This window comes from Sapajus apella, unplaced genomic scaffold (assembly GCF_009761245.1).
Source record: "Sapajus apella isolate SASKATOON/1434 unplaced genomic scaffold, GSC_monkey_1.0 scaffold34, whole genome shotgun sequence".
Lineage (NCBI taxonomy): Eukaryota > Metazoa > Chordata > Mammalia > Primates > Cebidae > Sapajus > Sapajus apella.
The window spans coordinates 6,316,222-6,333,196 of NW_022436974.1; the positions used below are offsets into that span (position 1 = coordinate 6,316,222).

General features: G+C 36.6%; 1 protein-coding gene across 2 annotated transcripts in view; it reads right to left on the minus strand.

Annotated features, from left to right (window-relative positions):
- The window catches only part of CEP57 (centrosomal protein 57), a 41,037-nt gene that overhangs the window by 4,080 nt on the left and 19,982 nt on the right, over positions 1-16,975 (minus strand). Inside the window, exons 5-9 of one of the 2 annotated variants that reach the window (XM_032295719.1) lie at positions 10,474-10,590; positions 9,774-9,851; positions 6,714-6,821; positions 6,174-6,251; positions 939-1,054 (exon numbers count right to left, since the gene is read on the minus strand). In XM_032295719.1, the coding sequence (XP_032151610.1) occupies positions 939-1,054; positions 6,174-6,251; positions 6,714-6,821; positions 9,774-9,851; positions 10,474-10,590 (497 nt within the window). Of the gene's footprint in view, positions 1-812; positions 1,055-6,173; positions 6,252-6,713; positions 6,822-9,773; positions 9,852-10,473; positions 10,591-16,975 lie in introns of both variants that reach the window. The other variant, XM_032295718.1, reaches the window with a different exon arrangement.

The following is a 16,975-nucleotide window of genomic DNA, read 5'->3' on the forward strand; positions in this document are numbered from 1 at the left end:
TATACCTTACTCATTATGGGGTTACTGCTCCATGTGTTTAAAAATGAATCCAGTTTTTGAATAGAGCAACAAATTTTTAATTGAAAATACGAAATAAAAAGTTCAAGAAAGGCACTGGAGGCAAATGCAAGAGTTCTTAATTTCAAAGATAATTCTTTAAATTCATATTTTCCCCAAAAGAGTACTGTATATGTAAAGCAAAGTCTAGAGATGAATCTTGTTGTTCAAATACTCACATCCTAACTTACCAGTTAAGTTTAGCTAAAATGAATGTAATGCCAGGTACCCAATGATGATGTAGTAGTAAACAATAGACCACCTATACAACAGTGGTCCCATAAACTTTAATATCATATTTTTACTGTACCAAGATATGTTTATATACACAAATACTTACCATTGTGTTACAATTGCTTATAGTATTCAGCAGTAGAGTAACATGCTGTACAGGTTTATAGCCTAGGAGCAATAGGCCATAAGCTTAGTATACTCTTACTTTAGCATAGAGAGAAAATAAATCATCTATATATTTCTCAGAACACATCTTTGTCATGAGTGATGAATTACTGTATATCAAGTTCTCAAAGAAATAAAACTTTAGTGTAAACCTTGGTCTTCAAAACATTTAACAGTATTTAAAAAGAGATTTTGCCCTTATTAGTTGTGTTTATTAAAGTCTCAGTAACTTGGCTGGTATAAGGATTGTGCTTAACTATACTTGCTGAACAAAGGGAAGTAAGATTAATAAAGTCAACAAGTTTTTAAAAAATGAGGTTTTAGAGCTAAGTTGAATTAGAAAACCAACAACTCACAAGCTCATTTGCCCAAATTCATCTTGTAAAGTCTGTAAGACTTCTGACAACTCCTCATTAATACCGTTGGAGGAGGGAGGTGTTACTGACAACTTCTTACTTTTACCACCTCGTGAAGATACTTGCTTTGCCAAAGGAATACTGCTGACAACTCGATCATTGCACAAAACTTTACTGTGTTGCTTCATTAGATGCAGAACAAGCTGAACGTTGGCTACCACAGCATGGCTAGGACTTGTGGACTAAAGGAAGAAAAATGATGAAAGAAATAATTGAAGCTATATTTTCTACACCACTTTTTATTGCCTAAGCCTACGTAAAAAGAACTCTCCACCCCACAAAGTATAGTATATAAATCCTAAAAATATTACTCTGATCATGATGTTCTTCTTTTTGAAATCCTTTAATATAAATCCACTAACTATGCTTCAGAATGGAAAATAAGGCCCTACATACACATCATTGAGCTGCAACCTACATTTTCTAGCCGCATGTCCTATCATCCCCCACTTCTCTCCATTTTATGAACAAACCATATTTGCAGATGACCTTTTTTTTTTTTGACATTTATATCATTCTTTAAAACCCAGTTCAAGTATGTTATTTTTTAAAGGCTTCCTTAAAACTGCCAGGTAATTAATCAGTCCATTCCAGATCACCTATAACACTTTTTATAGATCTCTCTCATAGCATTTATCATAATATACTGTAATTGCTTTCACATATCTATTTCACCTATGAAACAGTGTACATTTGAATAGACTTATTCATTTCTCTATCTTGGAATAATAAGAAACACTAAATACATGTCTATCACATGTGTAAGAAAAATCTGATAAACTTCTCAAAAATATTTTTGTTTTAAACACTAAACCAACAATCTCAATGTGCTATTCCACTTTACAAATAGATGGCTGGACTTACTTGGCTCCATACGTATCATTAGACAGCATATTTAAAATTTAGGTTCCTAAGCAGCACACCAAACTCACTGCAGAGTTAAGAGTTTGGAAATTTGTGTTTTTCAGTCCTCCAGTTGATTCTGACTAGCCAGATTTGGAACCACCATTCTAAGCTAAACACATGCTTTCCTTCTAATCTGTTTCTATTGTTAGCTAGCAGATTGAATGCAGCAGTATTATATATCGCATCCAAGTGGGGTTTATTACAGCAATGCAAGGCTGGTCCACTATTCAAAAATCAATGTAACTGCTATTTTGCCTGTAACTTGCAATATGTATTTATTATACTAATTGCCTACAAGTATACTTTCAATATACAATAATTTAAAATGTTCTCTTATTCTTGTCCTGATATTTATTAATATGCAGTTGACCCTTGAACAATGGAGGGGTTAGGGGCACTGACCACCCATGCAGTCAAAACTGTGCTATAAAACTTTTGTTTTCCTTCAACTTTTAAAGTTCTGGGGTACATGCACAGATTTGTTACCTAGGTAAATGTGTGCCATGGTGGTTTGCTGCACAGGTTAACCCATCACCTAGGTATTAACCTCAGCAACCATTAGCTACTCTTCCTGATGCTCTCTCCCCGCTGACCAACTCCCCCACCAAAAAGGCCCCAGTGCATGTTGTTCCCACTATGTGTCCATGTGTTTTGATCATTCAGTTCCCACTTATGTAACTGAGAACTGTAATAAAAGTTTTGAATGCCCTAAAATGTAACTAATAGCGGGCTGTTGACTAGAAGCACTTACATTATGTTTTACGTATTATAAACTATATTCTAAATATAAGTTAGAAGAAAATATTAAGAAAATCCTAAGGAAGAGAAAGTATATTTACTATCCACCAACTAGATCACCATAAAGGCCTTCATCCCCATTATCTTAACTGTTCAGTAGGCAGAAGAGTAGAGTTGGTCTCACTGTCTCAGGAATGGCAGAGGCAGATGAGGTAGAGAGGGTGAAAGGAGAGGCAGGAGAGGCTAACACATTCCGTGTAACTTTACAGAAATACACCATAATTTGTCTGACTTTTCTACCTTTTCATTTCTCTAAAAATGTTTCTGTATGACACCAATTCTTCTTCCACTATTTGCTTTAGTTTCATTGATGTATCATAGAAGGGTCTATGTCATAAGTCAAAAGCAGGCCGGGTACAGTGCCTCACGCCTATAATCCCAGCACTTTGGGAGGCCAGCGCGGGTAGATCACCTGAGGTCAGGATTTCGACAACAGCCTGGCTAACATGGTGAAACCCCGCCTCTATCAAAAAAATACAAAAATAAGCTAGGCATGGTGGTGCACACCTATAGTCCCAGCTACTTGGCAGGCTGAGGTGGGAAAATTGCTTGAACCTGGAAGGTGGAGGTTGCAGTGAGCTAAGATCGTGCCATTGCACTCTAGCCTGGGTGACAAAGTGAGACTTCCAACTCAAAACAAAACAAACAAACAAGAAAACCTCAAAAGCAGTCCTGAATAATTAGAACCCTTCTGGCAGATTGTCTAATGTCAATTTGTTTTCTGACATTACTTCTTCGTTGTCTTGCACTGGTTTGAAAGCACTCACATCCATCCCAGTCGTCTTCTGTTAATTCCTCTGTTGTGGTTTCTATTAACTCTTGAATTTCTCCAAGATTCGCATCTTGAAATCCTTCACCTCCAACCTTTTTTTGCCATATCTACAGTCTCTTTCATGATTTCCTTGATTGGCTCTGCCATAAATCCTATGAAATTATGTATACCATGTTTTTCTTCAGCAGGAATTATTTCAGGCTTGATGGCTTTCATGGCTTTTTCTATAAAAATGATGGTAACTTCAACTGTGTAATCCTTCCAGACTTTCATAATGTTCTGAAGTTCTCTACCACAGCATTGAGAACCCTTTCTATAGTGTATGTAATGTTCCTTAGAGGTTCTTATGCTCCCTGATTTAGAAGCTGAATTAGAAACATAGTGTTTAGGGGCAAATAAGACTACTTCCATGTCTTTGGTGTTGAACTTCCATGCTCCTGGGTAGCTAGCGGCATTGCCTAGTATTAAAAAGACTTTAAAAGGCAGTCTCTTACCAGCAAATTACTTTCTGACTTCAGGGGCAAAGCATTGATGGATCCAGTTTAGAAAAAGGGTTCTCAAAGGTGCATTCTTACTGTAAAACCAAAGACTGGCAGTTGGATATATTTCCCCTTGAAAGCTCAGGGATTAGCAGCTTTATGGATAAGGGCAGTCCTGACTGTAAATCCGACTGTGTTTTCACAAAATAGTAGATTTAGCCTATCTCCTCCTGCCTTAAATCCCGGTGCTTGCATCTCTTCCTTACTTTTGTGGCATCATGGTCTTCTAGAATAGGGCACTTCTGTCTGCATTAAAAGTCTGTTCAGGAAGATACCCTTTCTCCTCAATGATTTTCTTAATGGTATCTTGGGACTGATCTGCTGCTTTTTGATCAGCAGAAGGTACTTCTCCTATCTTGGCATTTTTAAAGCCAAACCTCTAAAACTATCAAACGATCCTTTGCTGGAATTAAATTCTCCAGCTTTAGATACCTCACCTTTCTTTTAAATTGTCATATAATGAGTTTCCTTTTTCTCAAATCATATTAGCATCTGTAAGTATGCCTTTCTTATAGCAATCCTGCATTCACATAAAAGCTGCATTCTCAATGACACAAAAAGGTATTTTGCAAAAAGCACAAGGTTTTGGTACCTGCTAGAGTATGTGCAGTTGGTAGTTTCACAAATTTCTTTTTTTTTTTTTTTAAGAGCCAAGATTTTATTCTGTTGCCTAGGCTGGAGTGCAGTGGTGCAATCATAGCTTACTACAGCCTCGAACTCCTGGGCTCAAGTGATCCTCTTCTCTCAGCCTCCTAAGTAGCTGGGACTACAGGTGCACCCCACCACGCCTGGCACCGTTTTTTTTTTTTTTTTTTTTTTTTTTTAAACCAAGATCCTTCAGCTGGATTCATTTATTTTGAAATGGTGGACAACCACAGCTGTACACCTCAATCTACATATCAAGCAATGCAACTTTTTCTTGTCATGTCATGACTTTTCTCTGCTTCTTGGGAGCACTTCCACCATCATTCTATGGTATTAATCAAGGTTTACTGTTTTGCGTTAAACATGATGGAAAATATGCAACTACCTAGAGAACATTGTTTTAATGCTTATTTAAATATCTACCTATATCTAAATACAAGATTAGCATCACATGGCATTTTAAGTGAATATTTCCAACCCTTGAACTCGTCACAATGGCAACACAAGGTAGCTACAAAATTATCAGGGTTGTACAATATGCACTACAGTTAATTTTATATAGTTATGATTTAATAGTGCAACTTTATCTCTGTTCACATTTCCCTGGACTGTGAATGGTGCCATGTAGTCTGTGTCTGTGTGCAAATTGTTTTGATAAATTGTAATTTAAAAAATAAATTTGTGTATATTTTATGGTAATAAATGATAAAATGCCCTAGTACTGACAATTTTATGCATCCATGACATGCCAACTTTTTCTTAACTTCTGATATTTCTAAGCTACAGTTTGCAAGTTTTTTCAAACTGCTGCAAATCTCCAAAAATTTTTCTGATATACTTATTGAAAAAAAGAAAATCAGCTTAGAAGTAGACCCACACAGAGTTCAGACTCATGTTGTTCAAGGATCAACTGTACGTTTTTCAAATGCCTGTCACCACTAATGTATTCTATTCCCCATGATTTCACTGAAAATTTACTAGCGGTTTAAAACAAATAAATACAAACAAATATAAAATGCAAAAGAATATTTACTTCCCAAGATGCTAGAATGACAATCTGGTTGGAATCTAAACATAAAACCACCAGCAACACAAATAGCTTATATAGTGTCAACTAACACAGTTTTAGGCATTTCATTCAGTACTTGTTGATATATGACAACATATCTTTATATTCAAGTGGAAATGTATCTTTATATTCAAGTGTATGTATGACTGCTTCTTGGAGAATTAGTCCTAGAAATGATGTGGATGTAAGGACAAGCAGAATGTGCTATATGCTTATTTAAATATCTATATCTAAATATAAATCATCAGGATTGATACTAAAATTCCAATGCTACAAACATGTTATTTCTTATTTCCTTGACCCCTATCTGAAGTGACACCTTCTTCAACTTCGGGTCTCCATTTTTATCACTTTCCTTCCACATATACTTTATCTACTTTAAGGTACCCTCCCCATCTCTTCCTTGCTTCCTGCATTCCAAAAAACCTCCCTGCATCTCATTTTCACATAACTATGATCCACACTGGTAAAGGGACATAAAAATGTTCCTACCATTTATAGACAAACTTGCAGATGCAGGGATTTAATTCAGGGATCAACACTGTACAAGAAGGAGAATTTCACCAACTCACCTTCCCAGCTACAAATGGCATATCACCCAAGCATAATCTATAATGTGGTTGTGCACCGAAATAGTTCTTAGAACTTTTCTGAATGAAAAGAAAAGGAAAACAATTTTATTTTATTCACATGATAATAAACACTGACTGTACAAGAGTAACTTGAAACTTCAGTTAAGTACTGGGCAACTACTTGCCTTATCTATTGCTGGCATATTGGTCATGAGCCAGCTCCTAACAGTACTTATCAATGTATCCTAGCCTAGGAAAGGCTGGGGGGAGAAAACACTTGACAAAGCAACAGTTACACTCTAAGTAGAAAATCAGTACACATACACTTAAAACATTGTTAACAGCACAAGATAATGCGGTACTAATTATAATGCTACTCTTGTATGCACAGTAGGTATAACTTAGCTCCATCTTCTGAATGAAGAAATTGAGAATGAAAGATTTACTCTCCCAAGGTTGTAGTATACCACAGTTTATGGGTGTTCTGACATAAACTATACCAAGTAATCTGCACTTTGCCTGATTTGGTTGTTTTCACACCTTTTCTGGTGGTTTTGACTTCTTTTTTTTAATTCTTCTTGCATTGGGAACACGTGGAGTTGCCTTATCTTCAAAGATAAGTCTATTTGTTTCTAGACCAGTCTGCAACTAGGAAAAATAAGAGCCTAAGGTTAATGCTGTAGAAATAAAAGCTATGACTCAAATTTGAGATGTGTCATGTAAAAAGCCTATAAAAATCAATGGTGGTATCTAACTGAAAAACGTATTATAGTTGTGTAACTATGTCTTGAGCCAATCTATCAACATTTGTCAAATATTTTAAATCAATACCAGTCTCAACTACTTTGTTACAATTTGTCCTTTTTTCAGTGCGGAACACATTACCCACAGTATTTGTAGTTACTCCATAAATTCTATCAAACAAGTAAACGCAACGTATCTAACTCCAAACCATTACTTCAGTATTTTCTCTTTTCAAAAATGACATCTACTACATTGCCAGACACAATACAGCCAAAGAGCAGAATATATTTCTTTCCCTTCTAAAAAGCGATGCACTTACTGTATATAATAAAAAGGAACTGAAAACTTATATCCAAAAAATCCCAAAACAAAAAAACAAAAAACAACTGGAAGCTCTCAGGCAAATATTACCAAGCCCTTTTCTCTAGAAGCTTAGTAACTATACTAATTTTAAAATATCCTATCTTCATGGTACAAATTCCACAAGGACTTGCTAAGAATTTCAAAAGAGGACTGCTCTTTTCACTAAGCCAACTTACAACTTTCCTTTTTTAAAAAAACACCTGTCTAGAATAGTTGTTGTTTCAAATCTGCCTATATATACCAAAACTGTCTGCAGTTTATGAGAACAATTTGGATTGCTAGGCACCTGTTCAGACCTCATGACTTTGGGCCTTCCAGGTTGAAGAAATTCATATTTTAAAGTATTTTAAAAGTTCCCCAGGAAATTATAATGGAGCTGGAACAGATACTTAGAACCAGTGGATTCCGTAAAAACAAATGCTGAGATTATCACTAATACTTCCCACATGACTGCACGCTTTGGGGAAAAAAATTTATTCTGTGAAAAAGGAATACAGTAAACAACAATATCCTCAGTAAACAACTATACACTCCCAATACATCTAACATTGCTTCATACATAGTAAATTGACTAGACATAATTCAAGGAACAGGAAATTACTACTCTAGAAGACTTATGATGTCAATGAGTATAAACAGTATACAAGAATACTTTTGAGTATTATCACTTCGTTTATTTAGCTCTTCCCAGCAGCTGCCTTATTGTGTGCTACAGTTTTAAAACATTTTAAAGCACTTTCATTATTTTTTACTCTCATGTGATTGCCCCAACACCAAGAAGATGTAAAATGTGGAACAGGCCTTTTTATTTTTTAGATAGAGTTTTCCTCTTGTTGTCCAGGCTGGAGTTTAATGGTGTGATCTTGACTCATTGCAACCTCCACCTTCCAGGTTCAAGTGATTCTCCTGCCTTAGCCTCCCAAGTAGCTAGGATTACAGGCATGCATCACCACACCCGGCTAATTTTGAATTTTTAGTAGAGACAGGGTTTCACAAGGTTGGCCAGGCTGGTCTTCAACTCCTGATCTCAGCAGATCACTCTTTATCAATGGCAAAAATCCAGGCTCTGAATAATTACATAAATTGTCCAACGCTAGAATTGGAACCACATATCTAACCCTCATTGCTCTTTCAGTACAATAATGTTCACCATCAGAACTCAAAATATTTACTGGTAATATATTACCAGCAACAACTAATTTGGTCCCTATGTGTTGCCTGGTAAATGAAGGAGAAAACTGAAGTAACATAAATTATTTTAAAAATTCATTAAATAAGGAACTTATTAAATTTTGTATTTCATATATAATGTACTCAACACCACAATGCATACAAAGCACAACCCACGTTTGTTTGTTACAAGTATAGAAATGAAGACAGTGAAGTGTCCATCAACTCTAAAGAGAAAACGGGCAAAGAAAATCTGTTGGTCAAAAATTAAGCCATGTGGCTATATAACTCAGAAAGCACACTGAAAAACAGTAACAGTAAATCTGCAAATTGATCAGAAGGTAAAAATATTTGAGAAGAAAATATATCAGGTACAATAGACAGAAAATAAGTCAATAAATTTAGAGAAGCACTAGAAGAAATAGACAAGGTAACAAAGATGAGATAATGTTTATATTCCTGTAATCACATATATGAAGTGAGCCCAAGACACTGTAGGCTTTTGGTCACAGATTGAGCTGCAGAGGCTCTACTTCTTTGGAATCAGGACCTGATTCTTGTGTTCATACAAAAAAAGATACATGCAAACGTCATAAAAATAAAAGACCCTGGAAGGGGTAAGGGAGCATCTGGGAGGAATTTGAGCAATTAAACTCTTGAGTGTCTTCAGTTAAAAACATGACAATTTTATTTTACTGAGTCTGTAAGTCAGAGTTACTTCAGTGTCTTGCTATGTATCTCCTAGAAATGCAGTTCTGGTTGGTATATATAAATTCAATGCTTTTGTGAATCCAAACTGCCTCACCTATTCTATCTGATGGCCACTGCATGGGACAAAATCCAAAACAGGGAGACAGTAGAGGACATTTTCCTCATGTGATGGCTTCTGTTAACTGGTCTGGGTCATTAGCTACTGGGGCAGCCCACTACATCAACTTCTGTCCTGGTGTTTTGAGGCCACCAAAGAAAAGAAGTACCTGTAAGTGAGATACTGAAAGATAGCTTTTAAATATTTCTGAAAGTGGCCATAATAAGAAATTTTACATGATTACATACCTTCTTATGTGTATAGTCTCTGATATTTTTTTTAGTCTTTTTTAAAATGTTGAACTCCACAATTACAAACATGCTAAAAAATTGTTCAAATTTTACTGTCTATAAAAATACTTGTTCATAATTTTCTGCATTAATCTACATCTGAAAATTTATATGTTGGACTATTCTAAAATATAAATAATGTAAGATACCCAAATGTAATTGTTTACTTCTACATAAAAAGTGGTAAGAAATATGAAGGGCCCACTTTCTCACATTTTAACTTACCTCGGCTGCCTTAGCTTGCATGCGTTTCCTTTCCTGCTCTTCTTCATGGAGTTTTGCTTCTAACTCTTGCATTTTTTTCTAATGATAAAAATATCAAAAGGAATAATAGTGAAAAATTTTAAGTGTCCATAAAATTTTATTATAGCAGCATAGGAACATGTAAATTTTATCCTAGTCAACATAAGGTGGTTAGATCACTGTAATAATGGGGGCTCTGAGCTGGACAGCATCCATGATGCTCTCCTCCTTTGTGTTCAATTATTTTGTCCATTTAGCTGGACAAAATTATGAGTAAAATCTACGGCCAAAGAACACAGCACTGTATGAATGTAAATAGGGATATAAAGGCTAAATCTGGAAGTTTATTCTCAGTGGTATTAAATATTAAATATCTTTCAAGTGAAATAATTAAAACTAAAATTAGCTCAGGGAGCAACTTAACTTAAACCTAGCGATACATGCCTTAAAAATACTCAAAAACATTTAATTTTTTAAAAAACATTTTCATAAAGAATTCCCTCTTGCCCACCAAGATTGTAAAATGTGAACATTCTCTCCAAATTTATATTTTCTTTTTAAAACTCCAATAGATTTCATTTTAAGATCATTTTTGATGCTATAAATATCCAGTGATACAAAATAATTAACATTGAAAAAATACCCTGATACATGTTAACAATAAAAAGATACATGCACTGACTTCTGCAAGGGCCTGCATTGTGGTAAGTTTGTTATACTCCTGTTCAAGAAGATCCAATTTTTCAAGCTGGCTCTGAACATGTGTTTGACCATGCTGTCGTTCTCTTTCTAGGGAAACCTGAAAAACAATATTCAATACAACTTGGTAATTTGACAATCAAAAAACAGAAAAACACTGACACATCAGACTATGCTGTTATTTGTCTGGCCTTTCACAGAACTACTTCTAGGAAAATAAGATTAAGATGAAACCACAGGGGGCATCAATAAATGACTGATGTAAGTAGATACTATTCTTACCTCAGTTGCCTTAGATTGTAGCTATTTACCCAATATGTAGTTTTATATAGTGATATTATCTTTATGCTCTCGGATAGCAGGGATATATTGGACATCTAGGCTGCACACACAGACAATACTTTTAATTTGATCCTCTTAAATAAGTGAATCTCTTACTTAGGGTAAAAATTATGGTTTTGAAATCTATCTTTTCATATTTCCTTTGAATTCTATGTAAAATATCCTTTTAAACTTTTTTTTTTTTTTCAAGTTTAGAGTCAAAGATTTGTAAAGACTGCCTCCTATATAGGTTATTTTTTTGAGACGGGGGTCTTGCTCTGTCACCCAGGCTGGAGCGCAGTGGCATGACCCTGGCTCACTGCAACTTTTGCATACTGGGTTCAAGCAATTCACCTGCCTTAGCCTCCCTAATAGCTGGGATTACAGGCATCTGCCACCACACCTGGCTAATTTTTGTATTTTTAGTAGAGAAGGGGTTTTACCACATTGGCCAGGATGCTCTCGAACTACTAACCTCAAGTAATCCACCTGTAAACCATTATACTAGGATGAGTTGAAACAGACTAACTCAAGGTCTATTATTGGTAGAAAGTGCCTAAACTTGTAAACCGTGTCATAAGGCTATAATAATAGGTATCATATTAACAGGAATTTGAATATGACAAATTAATATGAAGCAGTAATTTAATCAGGAATTCACGTCAACGTATTCCCTTCTATCTATATCCTAGTAGATATTAACAGCTCTTGACATCTATTATATATAACTAATAGTTGTCTCTGAGATATATATTAGTCAAAACATCTTAAAGTTGTTTTCTTAAACTGACCCCTTTCTCCAGCCCATCCATCACAGTAATGTCAGACAAACACAGCAGCAACAATAATAATATGATTACTGATGTGGTATGGCTCTGTGTCTTCACCCAAATCTCATCTTGAATTGTAATCCAAATTGTGATCCCCACGTTTTGAGGGAGGGATCTCACGGGAGGTGATTAGATCATGGGGGTGGGTTCCCCCCATGCTATTCTCATGATAGAGTTCTCACGAGATTTGATGGTTTTATAAGGGGCTTTCCCCCACTTTACTCTGCACTTCTCTCTCTTGCCACCATGTGAAGGACATGTGTGCTTGCCTTTCCACTGTAACTGTAAGTTTCCTGACAGAACTGTGAGTCAATTAAACCTCTTTCTCTTATAAATTACCCAGTCTTGGGTGCTCTTTATAGCAGCGTGAGAATGGACGAATACAATTACACAGCTATTTTGAAAGCAAGAAAGGAAAACCTTCAGATACAAAAAAAGAAAGCAAATGAAAGTATACTGAAATCAAATATTACATAAGGCAATACTGAAATCAGGGTATGTAAAATGTGCAGGAACACAATATAAAACTTTAGGTGATATATAATCTACAATGATCAACAATATCAAGCCAATATAATAACATAAATCTGCATCAGAACCAGTGATTTTATTTTATTGACTGATTGATTGATAGACTGTAGAGACCTGGACTCGCTGTGCTGCCCTGGCTGGTCTCAAACTCCTGTACTCAAGTGATCTGCCTGCCTTAGTCCCCCAAAGTGCTGTAATTACAGGTGTGAGCCACTCTGCCCAGCCAGAGCCAGTGAAAACTATAAAGTCTAAGCAAAGGGAAATTTACAACCAGCTCATAAGGCTGCCCACACAACTAAGGAATTTATTGTGGAATTTCCACAATATAAAAAATGGGATCACCATATAACTTTTCTTTATTAAAAAAAAGTTCCACTCTCTGGGCAGGGCATCTCTGCAAGAAAGGCAGCAACCCCAGTCAGGGGTTCATAAAACTCCCATCTCCCTAGGACAGAGCACCTGGGGAAGGGGTGGCAATGGGCGGAGCTTCAGCAGACTTAAACAACGCTACCTGCCAGCTCTGAAGAGAGCAGCAGATCTCCCAGCACAGCGCTCAAGCTCTGCTAAGGGACAGACTGCCTGCCTCAACTGGGTCCCTGACCCTGGTGCCTCCTGATGGGAAGACACCTCCCAGCAGGAGTCGACAGATACCTCATATAGGAGATCTCCATCTGGCAGCTCATGATGCCTCTCTGAGATGAAGGCTCCAGAGGAGGAACAAACTTTGCTGTTCTGCAGCCTCTACTGGTGATACCCAGGCAAACAGGATCTGGAGTGGACCTCTAGCAGGACCACAATGAAGGAAAACTAACAAACAGGAACAGCATCAACATCAACGAAAAGGCCGTCCACTCAGAAACCCCATCCAAAGGTCACCAACATCAAAGACCAAAGCTAGATAAACCCACCAAGATGAGGAAAAACCAGCTCAAAAAGGCTAAACATTCCAAAAACCAGAACCCCTCTTCTCCTCCAAGGGATCACAACTCCTTGCCAGCAAGGGAACAAAGCTGGATGGAGAATGAGTTTGACGAATTGCCAGAAGTAGACTTCAGACAGTAGATAATAACAAACTCCTCTGAACTAAAACAGTATGTTGTAATCCAATGCAAGAAAGCTAAGAACTTGAAAAAAGTTTAGAGGAATTGCTGACTAGAATAACCAGTTTAGAGAAGAACATAAATGACCCAACAGAGCTGAAAAACACAGCATGAGAAACTTTGTGAGGCATACACAAGTATCAATAGCTGAATCGATCAAGCAGAAAAAGGATATCACAGATTGAAGATCAACTTAATGAAATAAAGTGTGAAGACGAGATTAGAGAAAAAGAATGAAAAGGAACAAACAAAGCCTCAAAGAAATATGCAACTACCTGTATGTGAAAAGACCAAACTTCAGACTGGTGTACCTGAAAGTGACAGGGAAAATGGAACCAAACTGGAAAACATTCTTCAAGATATTATCTGGGAGAACTTCCCCAACTTAGCAAGACAGGCCAACATTCAAATTCAGGAAATAAAGAGACCACCACAAAGATATTCCTCAAGAAGAGCAACCCCAAGACACATATTGTCAGATTCACCAAGATTGAAATGAAGGGAAAAAATGTTAAGAGCAGCCAGAAAGAAAGGTCAGGTTATCCACAAAGGGTAACCATAAGACTAACAGCAGATCTCCTGGGAGAAACCCTACAGGAAAGAAGAGAGTGGGGGCCAATATTGAACATTCTTAAAGAAAAGAGTTTTCAACCCAGAATTTCAGATCCAGCCAAACTAAGCTTCATAAGCTAAGGAGAAATAAAATCTTTTACAGTCATGCAAATGCTGAGAGAATCTGTTAAGACCAGGCCTGCCTTACAAGAACCCCTGAAGGAAGCACTAAACATGGACAGGAACAACTGGTAACAGCCACTGCAAAAAACATACCAAACTGTAAAAACCATTGACACTATGAAGAAACTGCATGAACTAATGGGCAAAATAACCAGCCACCATGATGACAGGATCAAATTCACACATAAAAATATTAACCTTAAATGTAAATGGGCTAAATACCTCAATTAAAAGACACAGACTGGCAAACTGGATAGAGTCAAGACCCATCAGTGTGCTGTATTCAGAAGACCCATCTCACATGTGAAGACACAAACAGGCTCAAAATAAAGGGATGGAGGAAAATTTATCAAGCAAATGGAAAGCAAAAAAAGAAGAGGTTGCAATCCTAGTCTGATAAAACAGACTTTAAACCAACAAAGATCAAAAAAGTCAAAGGGCATCATACAATGGTAAAAGCATCAATGCAACAAGAGCTAACTATCCTAAATGTATATGCACACAATGCAGGAATACCCAGATTCATAAAGCCAGTTCTGAGAGACCTACAAAGAGACTTAAACTCCCACAAAGTAACAGTGAGTGACTTTAACTCCCTACTGTCAATATTAGACAGATCAATGAGACAGAAAATTAACAAGGGTATTCAGGACTTGAACTCAGCTCTGGACCAAGCAGACCTAAAGGACATCTACAGAACTCTCCACCCAAAAATCAACAAAATATGCATTATCCTCAGCACCACATTGCACTTATTCTAAAACTGACTACATAATTGGAAGTAAAACACTCCTCAGCAAATGCAAAAGAACAAAAATTATAACAGTCTCTCAGACAACAGTGCAATCAAACTAGAACTCAGGATTAAGAAACTCACTCAAAACCACACAGCTACATAGAAACTTAACAACCTGCTCCTGAATTACTATTGGGCGTATAAAGCAGAAATAAGTAAGTTTTTTAAAACCAATGAGAACAAATACACAACGTACCAGAATCTCTGGGACATAGCTAAAGAAGTACTTAGAAGAAAGTTTACAGCACTAAATGCCCACAGGATAAAGCAGGAAAGATCTAAAATTGACACCCTAACATCACAATTAAAAGAACTAGAGAAGTAAGATCAAATACATTCAAAAGCTAGCAGAAGACAAGAAATAACTAAGATCAGAGCAGAACTGAAGGAGACAGAGACATGAAAAATCACTTAAAAAAGCAAAGAATCCAGGTGCTGGTTTTTTGAAAAGATCAACAAAATACATAGATTGGCAGCCAAAGTAATAACGAAGAAAAAATAATCAAATAGACACAATAAAAAAGATAAAGACAATATCACCACCGATCCCACAGAAATGCAAATTACCATGAGAGAATACTATAAACACGTCTATGCAAATAAACTAGAAAATCTAGAAGATACGGATAAATTCCTAGACACATACACCTGCCCAAGACTAAACCAGTTTGAAATCAAAACCCCGAATAGACCAGTAACAAGTTCTGAAATTGAGGCAGTATCAGTAGCCTACCAGCCAAAAAACGTCCAGGACCAGATGGATTCACATCCGAGTTCTACCAGAGGTATAAAAACAAGCTTGTACCATTTCTACTGAAACTATTCCACACAAAAGAAAAAGGAGGACACCTCCCTAACTCATTTTATGAGGTCAGCATTATCCTGATACCAAAACCTTGCAGAGACACAACAAAAAAAGAAAATTTCAGGCCAATATCCCTGATGAACATCGATGCAAAAATCCTCAATAAAATACAGGCAAACCGAACCCAGCAGCACATCAAAAAGCTCATCCACCACCATCAAGTCAGCTTCAACCCCGGGATGCAAGGCTGGTTCAACATATGCAAATCAGTCAACGTAAACCATCACATAAACAGAACCAATGACAAAAATCACAAGTATCTCAACAGATGCAGGAAAGGCCTCTGATAAAATTCAACACCCCTTCATGCTAAAAACTCTCAATAAACTAGATATTAATGGAATGTATGTCAAAATAATAAGCGCTATTTTTGACAAACAGCCAACATCATACTGAATGGGCAAATACTGGAAGCGTTCCCTTTGAAAACCAGCACAAGACAAGGATGCCCTCTCTCACCACTCTTATTCAACATAGTACTGGAATTTCTGGCCAGGGCAATTAGGCAAGAGAAAGAAATAAAGGGTATTCAGACAGGAAAAAAGGAAGTAAAATTGTTTCTGTCTGCAGATGACACGAATGTATATTTAGAAAACCCCACTGTCTCAGCTCAAAATCTCCTTAAGCTGATAGGCAACTTTAGCAAAGTCTCAGGACACAAAATCAATGCACAAAAATTACAAGCATTCTATATACCAATAATAGACAAACAGAGAGCCAAATCATGAGTGAACTCCCATTCAATATTGCTACAAAGAGAATACCTCAGAATACAACTTACAAGTGATATAAAGGACCTCTTCAAGGAGAACTAAAAACCACTGCTCAAAGAAATAAGAGTGGACACAAACAAATGGAACAACATTCCATGCTCATGGACAGGAAGAACCAATATTGTGAAAATGGTCAGACTGCCCAAAGTAATTTATAGATTCAATGCTATCCCCAGCAAGCTACAATTGACTGTCTTCACAGAATTAGAAAAAAACTACTTTAAATTTCATATAGAACCAAAAAAGAGCCCATACAGCCAACACAATCCTAAGCAAGAAGAACAAAGCTGGAGGCATCATGCCATCTGACTTCAAACTACACTACCGAGCTACAGTAACCAAAACAACATGGTACTGGCACCAAAACAGATATATAGACCAATGAAACAAAATAGAGGCTTCAGAAATAACATCACACATCTATAACCATCTGATCTTTGATGAACCTGATAAACAAAAACAAGCAATGGGGAAAGGATTCCCTATTTAATAAATGATGTTGGGAAAACTGGCTAGCCATATGCAGAAAACTGA